At 42.5% G+C, this 14,619-nt stretch overlaps 1 protein-coding gene across 1 annotated transcript in view; it reads right to left on the bottom strand.

Annotated features, from left to right (window-relative positions):
• The window catches only part of cand1 (cullin-associated and neddylation-dissociated 1), a 136,211-nt gene that overhangs the window by 66,631 nt on the left and 54,961 nt on the right, over positions 1 to 14,619 (bottom strand). The window contains exons 8-9 of the mRNA XM_063211447.1: positions 9,436 to 9,728; positions 4,250 to 4,391 (exon numbers count right to left, since the gene is read on the bottom strand). Of these exons, the coding sequence (XP_063067517.1) occupies positions 4,250 to 4,391; positions 9,436 to 9,728 (435 nt within the window). The remainder of the gene's footprint in view (positions 1 to 4,249; positions 4,392 to 9,435; positions 9,729 to 14,619) is intronic.

Genomic DNA, 14,619 nt, shown 5'->3' on the forward strand with positions numbered 1-14,619 from the left:
AACAGTTGCATCTTTGACCGAGACAGCAAGTCTTTGTGATTTATCAAGAGCCAAGGTATCCAAGGTAATGACTGCATACCACCAAGAAGGATGAACCACATCCAACAGGATTAACTGTGAATACAAGAGGAAGCTGTCTGTGTCTCAGATATTTTGTCCAACCCCTGTAAGCTTATATTTCCTGGCATTACAGTTAACCTGCGTTTTCACCCAAAGCGATAAGAACTATAAAAAATAAAATAAAAATAAAAAAGTGTGAAGGAATAGGCATTGCTACTCCTATTTTCCAACTGTCCTCTGCACAAATCTAAAAACCTGCCAGCCAACACTCTTCTCTGTCCAGACATGTTCTCGTCATCCCCTGATGAGTAGGGCCCCACTTCTCATCAGATCCAGATTACATAACTGGAGACAAACAGTACAGCTCAGCAGCTTCAGATGCTCCGTGGGCCACTTTGCAAAGGTCACAGCCCCATATGGGGCGACTGGAGGCATTTTTAAGAGGCAGGGTTAAAAGTAAAAAAAAAAAAAAAATTCCTGAGCCTGAAGTTTTTGGTGCGTCCACGCGACCCTATACGATACACTGTGAAACGAGAATTTAATTGCTTTTTAAGCTTAGTATTTACACTTGTGTTTATCTTATCCATCTTATTCTTATGTGGGTGCCATGCAAGGGTCAAAATGATGAATGACTTGAATGACTTTTGCAACTCGAATAGGGCCTACCAAGGAGACCAAAAGGGTGTCAATAGCGCTAATCATTATTACATAATTACACTTATTATGCATAATATTGTAGTTACATAGGCTATTTCATCACAAAAGCATTAGAGAAGTACGTGTAGCAGAATATGAGCAACAAAGATTGAAATACCATGACAAGTTAGATACATAACAGAGGTAAAAGCATAATCTTTGGTTACTTAGACCTAGAGTTTAATCCTGCCTTAAAAGAAAAGAAAATGCAAATGCCTGGACATGGCTGAATAATAATGCAAAATACTTTTAGTTTTAACGAATTACATATGCAAATCAACTTCATTCATTAATGTCATTTTGGTGGCTACTATGTTGTCTGTGTCTGTGGTTCAAGGTTTCTCAGCTGTACAGTCAGTCTGAATAGAGCCATGAGTCATGGATAGAGCCATGGATAGAGCTAGCTCTAGGTCAGAATTTGTGGTGCCTGCCCTGTAAATATTTGGGCTACTCCCTTATTGGGCTATTCTCAGAAAAAAGACTGCCTTGCTTCATCATCAAGCTCAAGTTGTTCTGTCCATCACCAGAGAGCAGTGTTACTGTTAGCCTTCAATCAATGACTAGAATTCCACTGAAAAGTAAAGCCCATTAACAGATTGTTAAAAGCCATCAACAAGTCATTATGTGACATATTATTTGACGATCTCACAATCATCATGAAAACGGCACCTTGAGATGTGAATGTAGACTAAAAACGTGCCAATGACAGGAATTATACACCCAACAACCAAACCTGTATTATACTGCAGCTAGTGGGATGAAACTCGCTGCTCTCTGCATGCAGACTGCCATCTTGCTAGGCGCTATTTGAGTCACTTTAAGTTGAACACAGCGCCAATGTCAATACTTTTGCATTGTTTTTTCCATCGGAGATAATATCAGTTGATATGTAGGTGGTGTTTATAAGTAACCCGACTCCTCTTAGCTAAAAAAGTAGCATAAAAGTTCGGTAGTTAGCGCGCTAACAAAACTCAGCATGAGTGTGGCATCTGCAACATGCTGAAGTGAAACTAAGCTTTATTGTGAAATTCTAACGAATAACAAATTATTCTTTTACTGTTGGCGTTCTCACAAGTAGTTGTAGATTGAAGCACATCTTCCTACAACCTCTTCCAACAACCCCAGAAAGTAATCTGGTGATTGATTCATGAATCACGGTATCCAGCCATTGTTTTGAATGGAACTACCAGTAGCATAATGCACAGGCAGTGGTTGACATTAGGAGATGAGACACAGATAAACTTTCCGATCGCCCGCTCCACACTCCGGGAGAAGCTGTGACAGCTCTGGGTTAAGTTTTAAGTTGGTTTCAGAAATTATGAAAAGACACAAAGGGATCGAACGTCTGTGGAAAAAACAAAACCTTGTGTGTTGTTGACAGCTAATTATTAGCACTGAGCAGAGAAGCTCCATTAACACTGTAGTGCTTATCGACATTCTGTCCAAACACAATGTCCAGTTTCATTCATGTTTTTGACGACAACGGCATCACCAATCCATAGCATGCAGTTTAGTTATCTTTACACATATTTCTGCTCATAGAGCAAGTAACCGGTGCAAGGTGCCTTGCCATGTAGAGCGAGTTGTTGACACTGCTCTGTGACCGCGGCCAGTCGGCGACTGTTGGCTGACTGTGGTGGTTGGACTCGAGCAAGATACTGAAGTAGCACGCTTTCCTAAGACCTGCCCCCTTCTTCTTCTGATTGGCTAACAATGTTAGTTTTAGTGCGCTCCTTTGCTACCATTGGCTGACAAACGCAGGAAGGATTTCGGTTGTCTTTTTATTTATTTATTTACCGTCAATTTATTTTCGAGTATTTTTAATTTTTTTTAACCCACGGTCAATCGCTGCAAGCCGGAAATCCGGCCGGGGGCCGGAGAACTTTGATTCCTGAAGAGGTGCACACCGTGTTCTTTTCTGAGTCAATTCAGCTTCATAATAGGATAGAAACCATAGGGGCTTTGTGATTAGGTGTCCACCTTTTCCAAAGGTCACCGGACTCATTTGGAGCCAATGGAGAGCACCATTGAAGAGGTAATTGTGCTCATAGACCTCTTTTCAGGAGATAATTTGGCTTCATGACAGGAACCATGGGGGCTCATCTCCTCAAACTCAGAATGAAGGGCCAGAAGGGCTTCATCAGACATGAAAAATACTGCAGTAGTTGGCTGTGACTTCGACCGTGTGACCGTGTGTCCGTGTGTAAGGGAGTCAGACGGACAGCTGCTCACATAAGCAGCAGGAATGTTCTTGGTAAGAACTGTAGGCAGGCAGTCGATTGACAGGCCCGTTAATGTAAATCCATGAGTGCCTTTGAGCATGAAAAGGCAAGTGAAGGGTGTGGGGCTGTGGAGGTGTGTGTGTATGATTTCCTGAGAACAGCGTGAATACTGGGCAGAGACTGTTTGCATGCATACCTGGAACTAACATTAAGTTGAAGATATGGGGAAATACTAAGAAGCAGGTTAAGTAGTAAACCAGGTTAAGTTAACCTTGAGGTAAATTTTGTAATAGTAGCCTGGAGTCTAAGGCTGTAACGATATTGTATCAAATAGAGAAATTGCGACACACAAAGCCACAACACTGTTTCGCGATACAAAAAGACAGAATCGTGACATGCCCTTTCTTATTAACCACATGGTAGGCTATTAGGTAGTATTAATATTTTCTATAACTTAACTGTAACCGTTTTGTTTTTCTGAAGTTTATGATACTGCAGCAGCAGAAGCAGCAGCTGCAGCAGGAGCCATATTCATAGTTCTAGTGCTAAGTGCCCTCTCGTCAAGTATAGGGCCTACTGTTCAGTAATTATGCACAAGCACATACCCGCAAAATTGCAGTCTATTTCCCCCATATTAGCTTTGGGCTACAAGCAAATATTTAAGTAGGATAAGGAGCCCACAAAAATGGTATCTCAATGTTGGTAAAACAAAAGAAAATGATTAATTAAAATTACATTACATAATTGTTTTTTTTAATTAAATTAGTTTTTTTTATCGTGGGATGTATCGAACAGTGGGTCGAGAATTGTGGTAATACGAATCGAATTTTGAGCTGGGTGTATCGTTACAGGCCTACTAAAGTCCTCATTTTCTAAACTAAGTTAAATGATGCCTGCAGGTATATCTATAGGCAGCTTTACCACTTCCTGTGTGTTAACTAAGCCTGGTTTATCAATTAACCATGTTCTTAGCATACCCTCCAGGACTGTGTGTGTGTGTGTGTGTGTGTGTGTGTGTGTGTGTGTGTGTGTGTGTGTGTGTGTGTGTGTGTGTGTGTGTGTGTGTGTGTGTGTGTGTGTGTGTGTCTGTGTTTGTGTTTGTGTTTGTGTTTGTGTTTGTGTCTGTGTTTGTGTCTGTGTGTGTGTGTGTGTGTGTGTGTCTGTGTGTGTGTGTGTCTGTGTGTGTCTGTGTGTGTGTCTGTGTGTCTGTGTGTCTGTGTGTGTGTGTGTGTGTGTGTGTGTGTGTGTGTGTGTGTGTGTGTGTATTGTACCTGGGACCAGCACAGGGATGTGTTGTGTGAGAGCTCCCGGCAGCACATTGACAAGCTCGGTCAGCATGTTGAAGCAGCACTGGCGCGTCTTCACACTCTTCTCCTTCAGCTGTTTGTGCAAGGCCTTCACGATCATGGGCACCTGGAGAGAGAGGGAGAGAGAGAGAGATGGACAGAAGGATAGAGAAACAGACAGACAACCGCTCCTTCAAAAAATGAAAAAAAGCCTGGGAAAATGGGGAAAGTTCAATTTAAGTCTTTGGGGAAAGATAAATGTAATTAAAATGGTAATAGCTCCATAATTTCATTATATATCAATGATGTTACCCCTGTGTAAACCACATTTATAAATAATATGAATCCATAATCAGAGACTTTCTGTGGGTGGGAAGGAAACCCAGATTTAAATGGAGTAAAATGTGTGCAACCAAGGAGAAGGGGGGACTTGGTCTCACAGATGTTATAGTTTGGCATTTTAAATGTCTAAGATAGGCCATCACTGGAGGGGTACTGGGGCTGAATTAGTGTGGGTTGATATGGAGACAAACCTGGCGGCACCATTTCACCCAATGCATGTTCTATCCCAGTGTTTAAAGAATAAAGATAAAGATATAAATCCAGTCATTAAACATTCTCAAGAAGTTTGGGCTAAGGTCCACAAATTACATAAGATCTTCCACTACAAACAAATACATGCTTCACTCTGGCTCAACCCAGAAATTAAGATTGGGAAGCAGAAGGTTTTTTGGAAAAGATGGCTGGAGAAGGGTATATGCACTGTGAAAGATCTTTACAAAGAAGGGATATTTATGTCATTCAACGACCTTGTTCAACAGTACCAGTTGTTGGAAAATGGTGATTTCTGGAAATATTTGCAAACTAGACACTAAGTAATGAAAAAAATTGAGTCACAGAATCTAGCTAACCCGATTGTCAGCTATTTAGAAAACCCTTTGCATCACAAGGCATCAACATTCTACCAAAACTCAATGTCTGTAACTAGTGGCATGTGTGATCATCTGAGAATAATTTGGCAGAGGGATCTTAACTGTGATATTAGTGAGGAGGTATGGAATCAAATCATAGCACAAAATGGCAGATATGTCAAAGAAGCCAGAGGTAAGTTTATCCAGTACAAGGTTCTACACCGCTATTATTGGACTCCCTGTAGGCTTTTTAAGGTAGGGCTCACAAACAATAACTTATGTTGGAAGTACATGAAAGACATGGGAACTTATTTGCATGTAATATGGGAATGCCCCATGGTTAAGCCATTATGGCACAGTGTGCTAAAATATTTGGAGGCATGGGCAGGAGTGATGTTGCCAGTATCTCCACGCTTATGTCTTTTGGGGAGATAAAACAGAAACCCCAACATTAAACAGAAAAGCATATTCAATTTTTATGGTGGGAATAACCACCAGAGGTGGGACCAAGTCACTAATGTGCAAGTCACAAGTAAGCTTAAGTCTCGAGTCTTTCCACTCAAGTCTGAGTCAAGTCACAAGTCAAGACACATCTGACCAAGTCAAGTCCAAGTTCAAGTCGTACCCCAGTCAAGTTAAGTCCAAGTCCAAGTCTCTTCTTTTTTTTCCAAGTCCTTAAGTCACAAAGGGATTTTCTATTTGCAATCACAATTTCGATCATAAATTCATTAGTATAATAATGAGACCTGAGTAAAAGGATGACAATTACTAAAACAGTTACTGAGTAATCAGTCTAAACCCAACTACTGCTTGTGTTGTGTAAATAAAATGTCATTTAATTTCATATGTTTTTCACATAAAAATACATTTCATGTGAATTTGTACTTAAACAAAGGAGCAACCAAATGCCAAATATTTACTGTCCAGTGGGCAAATATGCATGCATGCGTGTGTATGTGTGTGTCTCCATTCCATCATCTGGCATAAACCTATTCCACTCTGATGGTCTTGGTGGTGGGCAGTGCACGGCTACAGGCTTGCATGTGCATAGGTGATGGGTCAACTGCAGAAGTCCGGTCATATCTAGTCAAAGTTGTATACAGACTCTAGCATCATAACACTAAGGGCAGGGCTCTATGGTTAACTTTTTCACAAGGAGCACAGGCAGGGCCGCTGACAGTTTTGGCTGGGCCCAGGACCAAAAACTCTGAATGCCCCCCCTAAATCCACACCCCCGAAACTACAAGCCTTGACTGTTTTAAGACCATTTCATTTCAATTTGGAAAAAAATAGACTAAGCCAGGGATGCTGAGGTGAAAAGTGGCAAGAGAAAAAGGGTTTTTTCCCCAAGACATTAGGGGGGCATATTACACTTCCGGATTCACACTTTGATATAGCCTACTGTATGAATTTACCCACAAAAGCCAAGGGTTAAAGTATTGTCTTACAGGTGCTACCCAACTCCCCCTCTACTCGACTAATGTAAACATTTTGGTTTGGCTTTAAAAGATGCCATTTTCCCTAAGGTACCATATTAAGCTCTGAAGCTCCAAAATGCTATGTTGCAACGTCATGGTGCTAACTCGCACTTCGTTAGCTTCCATACCACTTTGCTTCATCACTTGGTTGTACAATTTTACTCTGTGCTGGCCAACATCCAAAGAACCACCACCAGATATGAACATATTTTGGGGTGTGTGTACGTTGTAACCCTAAGTCATTCGCCGACAGCTTATCAGAATTCTGTTTGCTGCCCTGAACAGCAACTCTTGTCAAGACTCCAGTCCAGCGATAAACAAAACCAGCGTGGGTCATTTAAAAGGGGAAACGCTGCGTATCATTTAAGACCATAAACAGACACTACGTGCTTGATGGACATTCCAGTGAACAACTATACACGCTGCAACAAATGTCCAAATAGATTAAAGGCATGACAGACAACGGAGGGATATTGATTCTGCCCTCCAGTTGGGCTACACTTCTGCTTTCAGGCAGCGAGTGGCATCTCTACCATCGATTAGTCGGAGTAAATGACGACCTTTGTCGACCAACAAAATCCTTGGTCGTGGACAGCCCTACCGCAATGGCCCATCACCCAACATTTTAGGCTACTGCGTCAAAGTCCACGCTAACAAGAACATTCGTTTGCATGATGGTCATTAATCCACATCTTGTTAATTATATTAGACTTCTTCTCGGAGCTTATTCGCCTGCACGCTGCCGTAGGCCTAGTCTAAAGTAATGCAAATCAAACATGGCGTTAGCCTCCAGAATGTCAGTAATGGCAACGAGCCAAACTTGTTCTGCGCTTCTACAGTATAGGAAGAATTAAGGTGTATAATGCCCTATCCAACATTTCGCTCTCATTTTTTTTCCTAAGTGGACGAATCTGCCCTGTGCCGTTTGGTGTGCCGCTTGCAGTAGCCTACTATCCAGTTACTCAATTCCCGACGTTTGCAGTCATGTCAAAATGTGTTATTGTTCTGTGCGCCTCGCGCCCCCGTCTCGCTGTCCTCCCTCAATAGCCCTCCCCTCCCCCAAAAAGTCACTTGTATGCTGTTCTGTTCATGCCTCTTCAGAAAGAATAAGTTCACCGTGCACGCCACAGATTGTAGCCAAACAAAGTTCCGGTATAAGTTTCCTAATTTTTGTTTATTTGGAAAACATGGTTAACAAGCCAGTTCTCCTCCAGTGCTGGCGTCGTGCTGCTCTAACGTGTCATTTCCAAGCAACAGCAATTGCGACTCCAAACTTCCAAAATTACCAACCAAAACATGTTCGAACTGTGAGAAACTTAAGGTAAAATGGAGTCGACACCATGAGATAGCCTACAAGTTTCATGCGCGCAAAGACTGGGATGGGAGCAGCGCGAGAGAGGTTGGGCACAGGGGCATTTTATCCGCGGGAAGCCTAGCCATGCCCATGTCTTGCGCCTCGAGCTTACATCGGCTTGCGTTTCTTTAGCCATGAACGCATTGAATGAGCTCAGTGAGTTAGTCTGTGAAATGACGTCCTGATGCCCATTTAATAAGGTTAAAAATAGGCTATATTGAAAGAAATGTTTAAACTTTGACTCTAACGCACAACAAGCGTGAACTTATGCCAGCTGTCTCCTAACTGGATTTCCCCTTGACAGTCACATTTCTTTCGTCTACGAGTGGCGGAAAAGTCCCAAAAGCAATTGCATGCTTATTGCGCAATGCTCCACTCTGACTTGTTGTCCGACTTCGTAGGTTTCATATCGTTTTAAGAACAATACCTAGGCTACTTTTAGCTGTGTAGGCTATGCTCAAACTCGGTTGTCAAATCTTCATCTCAGTTGCCTGACGCTCCATTAATGACGTTATGGCGGACTCTTCCACAACCAGCAAAGACCTGATCCAGCTCAGTCTCATTAGCCTACTGCAGGTGGGAGATTGTTTTTCAAGTTTAAGGATTTTTTTTATTTATATATATATATATATAAATATATATGGGTCTACTGATTTAAAACATCTCAAAACGCATGTGCTTCGCACAATGCAGCATTGGTGTGTAGCCTACAGACGTGTGTTGCACATCACAGTTCCCCATCACACACTCTTCCTACAACATTGATAGAAAACATTTGTTGATCACAGTGTCAAGATCAGAGATCAGAGATCAGATCAAACTTCCATACAAGAACGCAAAACGAGTTGGGGGTGAGAGGGAGACAAATTAACTTCTGTGATGGTTTAAAATGTGGGCTATGTTTGTTCTGAAGACTCGCAAATGGTGTTTCACTGTTGCAGCTGGTCGCTGCGTCCAGGCTGCATAGCACCGCTTAGGACAATGACGTGATTCAAACAACGAATGTGGGCGGGCTCTGACTTGTTTCCGAAAAAAAAAAAAAATTAGGCTAGACCAAATATGGCAAGTCACGCCCAGTCATTGCAAGTTACAACTGTCAAGTCCAAGTCGAGTCCCGAGTCAACGGCGTGCAAGTCGAGTCGAGTCGCAAGTCCTTTCTGATCTTGTTTTCAAGTCGCAAGTCTTCACACCGCTGACTCGAGTCTGACTCGAGTCGAAGTCACTGAGATATTGGAAATCAACCACGTGTCCTTCACTCCTGGAGTGGAAAATCTTAATGAGTGAGGCCACCTCCTATGTTAGCAAGGATAAGGAGTAAAGGTCCTGTGGAACTGGGGCTTTGGGATTTTTTCATGGCACACTTACTTCTAACTAGTGCCAAGACTGTGAAGCTGTGTGTGTGTGCGTGTGTGTGTGTCTTTATCCTACCTGGCTCTGCAGCATGGTGAGTGGTGTCTCCCCCTGCTCCATGGCATCAGGGTCACACAACCAACTCTGTGCGGGCCTCGTCTGCTTGAGCAGCGACAGGTAGGCGTGGAAGACGTCGGCCTTGACATTCTCCTCTCGCTCCTTGAAGCGGCCAATCAGGGCGGGCGAGACGGCGCGGTAGAACTCGGGCAGCATCTCGTGCCGCGTGCTGACCACCGCGTCCAGACACTTGGCAGCCGCGCGCCGCACCTTCCAGCTCATATCGTCATCGTCGCTGTACTCATCGTCGCTTCCTGATAGAGAAAGAGAGAAGGTTAAGGTTTCTGGCTATGCCAATCAAAAAAGAATCAATGTTTGGATGCATACATGCTAGTCATAAAAGCCATCTCTGTACTCATTACTTCCTATTTGGAGAGGGAAGTAGAGGATTGGTTTCTGGCTATGTCAATCAAAAAGGATTTAAGGTGGTTAAAATTGCAGGTTAAGGAGGTCCAACATATTGGATAAGGTATATTCAAATGTCAAATCAAGCTTCAGAAGGTGCGTTCAGGCCGCCTGAGAACCGTGCTGGAGCCTGTTCCTGCACCTAACCACGAACTGGTCGTCGTGTTCACGCCACAGATATTAGCGTTCGCGAACCGGAAAGTTGGTTCGCAATGCGAACCGCAAAATAGTACGTTTTTCTCCACGAACAGGGATTGCAACGTGGCCGTCAGCAGGTTCATCCACAGTCATGTGCGGAAAAAGTTCAGAGCCCGATATGAACACGGGTGGTTCGCAGATAAGCACTTTAATGCCGAACATAACTGATGTGGGCACCGTCTCCATTCTGGTCGGCCTGAAAGCCCTAAGAGTGAAACCACTACCACACCTGGGCCAATCAGACCACCGGTCTCTGCTTGTGTTACCAGCATACAGCCCCCTCAGGAGAAGCACTCCCATAACGACGAGAGCAGTCAAAACCTGAACTACTGCCTCTGAGCAGCTGCAGGACTGCATTGAGTCAACAAATTGGGAAATCTTTGAACACCGGGACCTGGAATTGCATACCACAGCTGTCCTGGAATAGATTAAATTCTGCATTGACAGTGTCACCGTAGAGAAGCGTACAGCACCAGGCCACTTTATTAGAATAGCATGAAAAAGTTGATTTATTTCCATAATTCCATCAATAATGTTAAACTGTCATGGATTATAGATTCATGGCCCAGTTTTTTAACTATTCCAATCATTAAATTGTTTATTTTTACACATTTTGGTCTTCCAGCTCAAAAAACCCATTAATTGGGGAATTCGCGTCATTAGAATATTGTAATAAAATCACAATTTTCTTCATCAAAATTTGTTTCACATCAGTGCACATCAAATCAGTTGAAATGTGATCCACGGAAAGCAGAGAGACTGTGCAGCCCAGCTGGTTGGGGTCTTCACTAACATCTTCAACCAGTCCCTGAACCAGACTGCTGCTGGTTTGCTTAGGTTTCCCTACCACGTTTGTTTTACTGTAGGGATAATAGACCATATTTTACCCCAATTTCGAACAGATATGCCTATCATCTACCTTTGTTGAGTTGTTGAGCTCATGTGTCATGTCCTGCCATAATTAGGTAGTCATTTGCAAATCGATTGCAAACGCAGGGGAAACTCTGTGTGGCTAGTCAAAACAGACTATATTAATGCAGGAAATATAGTAGGCTATCTGGATATGAATGGTGGATATTTGGGGATTACGCAAAAAGGAAAAGACAAGTAGCCCAAGGACGGATTATTTTGCCGCTATGTTTCACCTGTGGGCAGCGCCATATGTAGACCATAAGAAAGTTGAGTGAGGAGTATTTATTTAAATGTCTTCTGCAGTAATGTGTTTACTAAGGTTTCCCTACCATTTTGTAATAGGCCATATATTACCTGAACTGCAAACAGACAGCATACTTTGTTCATATTTGAAAGCAAACCACGAATGCAGCTGTCAAGCGCCAGTGTCCCAACTTTTTGTAAACCAGTTTGTATCTTAATATTGTAGCACCCAACTCACTATACGTATATAGTGATTAATAAAAGGCTACCAGGACATGTCAAGAATAACTTTGCTAGGTCACAATTTACAACACAGCACTGTCCTAACTGTATTCATGTATGCTTTTTGTCTTACCAAAATGTTCAGTTTTTTACCTCTGAATTGTCAGATGGCTTTACTAGGCTCATGTATAAAGATAAAGACAGGCCTGATGTGTGCTGAGACATATAACCCATATTGAGACATTATGTCTTCAAAAAGTAAATTGAGGTGTAAATTGTATTTTTCACATAGACTTAAATGGAAACAAAATGACATCAAAGGGGCCATTGTCACACGTTGTTAATGTATAACCTCTTGAAGGATTCATGGAGTGATTTTAGGACACACGGTCAATATTCAAACATCACAATACCACATAATTGCTCGGAACCTGTTTTCATTGATGCTGGTTGCTACTGTAAGGAAAAGGGTGCATATTTGTAATATGGAGCCTTTCTCAGCATTGCTACAGTGATTTTAAGACAATGGCTCAGGGTACATATGCCTTAATACCACAAAATCAATTAGAAACTGCATAATTGATGCTGATTGCTAAGGGAAATACTTTGCCTAGCAACCGTTGCTATGCAACATGGAATTTTGAGTGCCTCCACCCCTGATATTGATAAGCATGTCCTAATGAACACCTGTGGCAATTTTCATGCTTGTATCACCTTGTGAGCGATTTTTTCACCCATTGCCTATACTAAAAAGAGATCTAACAAACTCTGTAAAGACTATAAACAATTTGTAGTCTTCTAGGGGGATGTGGCTGTCTTGAAATATTGGTCACATCCATCTAATGCACTGTTACAAGCCATCAGTGTCACATGACATGTGGTCACAAAGTAACTGCCAGATTGAGAAGAATTGAAGATGAAACTACCACAAAACTATTATCCTGCAGTGCTGTTATATTCCAGAACTGAAACCTATATCGATCGTCAACAAGAACATTGTATTCAGCATTCAGAGACATGGCCAAGGTAAAACAGGCTGAAACCTGAAGACCACTCAACAAGAAACTTATGTCAAGATTGGGTCAAGAAATGTCTTTAGACAGTTTTTTTCCAATGGTTTTAGGAACTAGTGAAAGTGACTGTTAATGGACCAAGTTGATGAGCCTATGGCTAGATCAGTAATGTGCACACTCATATCAGTTCCTGAGTTCCACTCAAATACCACGACGTCACTTCCTCCAGCTGGGAACCTCGTCCGTATATTCGGGTTCGATAAATATGGATTTCCTTCAAAATTGCGAGAGTCATCCTCACGTTCCATGCTGGCAGTGTATTCTTCCATTCTTGTGTATTTTAATAGCAGCAAAAAATGGTCCAGTCCTTAGCTATCTGGCTGTGTGTCGGCAATCGCTTCCGGCAATATTATGCCATGCTGTGGACAGTCCCAGCTGGAGGAAGTGACGTCGACGGATGTTTAGCAGCAGAAAAGCTAATCGTCTCGTGTGTTGTTACTAATAAACTCCTGGACTATGTACAAAGTTTCAAATTCATCTTTTTGTGAGAACAAACCACATTTGTTATACTGTAGAAGTTTGGTGTCATGACATGTTATTTTTGTGGGGAAAGTTTGGAGACGGTGCCCAGGATCCATATGCGCTTGAGTCAAGCTATCCGGAATAAACATCGAATAACACGGCAACTCTGTTGATGTAAGCCTGCGGCAGAAAACACTTCGGGTGTAAAGGTGGATGGGTGTCACGGTTCAAATGGCATTAGGGTGATTCTACTCCGAACCATCGCTTTAAATAGAATTACGCTTTGGTCAGTCGCTGGCTGCGTTTCAAACATCTAGGGTTAGAGCTCTAGTAACATCTTGTAACGAGTAGCCACAGCTATGCCGTCCCACCACCACCCAGTAGCTAGCAGGCTTGCGCTAACAGCCATGGTGTAGAGCCAGCTTCGCAGCTGACTCTTCTGGAGCGGATAAAAACTTTGGTCCAACGCGCGTAGTAACAAAATAAAGTCTATTTATTGCTCACATTCCAACTAAACTTAAAAAGGTTCCGTAAATTCAAAGTATACAAACAAAATAGGCTATATTGGGAGGTTCCACTTCACGCGTTGGACCAAAGTTTTTATCCGCTCCAGAAGAGTCAGCTGCGAAGCTGGCTCTACATTAAGTTGAAAAACTGTTTGCTTCTTCCGCCCTGTCAAGCCATCTGAGTGACGCGCTTTTATGAAACGTCATTCAAGCCAATTAGACACGTCACTTCAAAGAACTAAAACCGAGCAGCCCAAGCAAGACAGTCCAACAACAAAAATAAATAACCAATGATTACCGAATAGAATTCCATAAACATAAATACCATGATTCCATAACCAAAATATATAAATAATAACTCAGAAGTTCCTCAACCACAAATATAGGCAAAATGGCTCTAACACATGGTGTGAACAACTTCATGAAGCCGTGCACTCTACGCGACATGAGTCAGGCACTAAAGGGACATTACACGTTTGACCAGTTAATTTAGTAACTTTACTTTACGTTAAGCCCTTTGACAATTGAAACCTGCCCAGTGTGTGATAAAGTGCTGGCAGCTGGCTGTTCTGTAGGGAGTTTGTCCACACATTAGATGTGCGCTAGGTACAAATGCTCCATTATGCTGCTTTGTAAATCGCCTTTATTTGTGACGTGAAAACATTATATTATATTCAGTCCTATATGCTTTTGTTTCACCTCGCTGTGATACACCGCGCGAGTACGTATCATCAGAGAGGTTTTCTGCATTTTGTAAACCGGCTGTGTTATTCTCTCGCGCTGGTGATTTGTAGCATTCGGAATGCTGCTGACTTTTCAAGGAGCAGGCACGCATAGATGGCCCGTCTTTCCAATATTAAATCCTGATGTCCCTACGTTGTCTGTCGCCTCCCAGAGGCAGATAAGCAGCCAAACACAGCCACAATAAACTGAATTCTAGAGGTGGTTATAGGGTCATTCCATGTCAATTCACATGATTCCCTAGAATCTCCCCAGGTGACCCTCTCTGATTTACCCGATATCTCACATACAGGTACCTTTTGATGTCAATTGAAAGAATACCAAGAATTAGCACCCTGCGTCTAACGGTTGCGGAGCTGAAACCCTCCAAAGTTGGGGTGCCA

This window comes from Engraulis encrasicolus, chromosome 12 (assembly GCF_034702125.1).
Source record: "Engraulis encrasicolus isolate BLACKSEA-1 chromosome 12, IST_EnEncr_1.0, whole genome shotgun sequence".
NCBI lineage: Eukaryota > Metazoa > Chordata > Actinopteri > Clupeiformes > Engraulidae > Engraulis > Engraulis encrasicolus.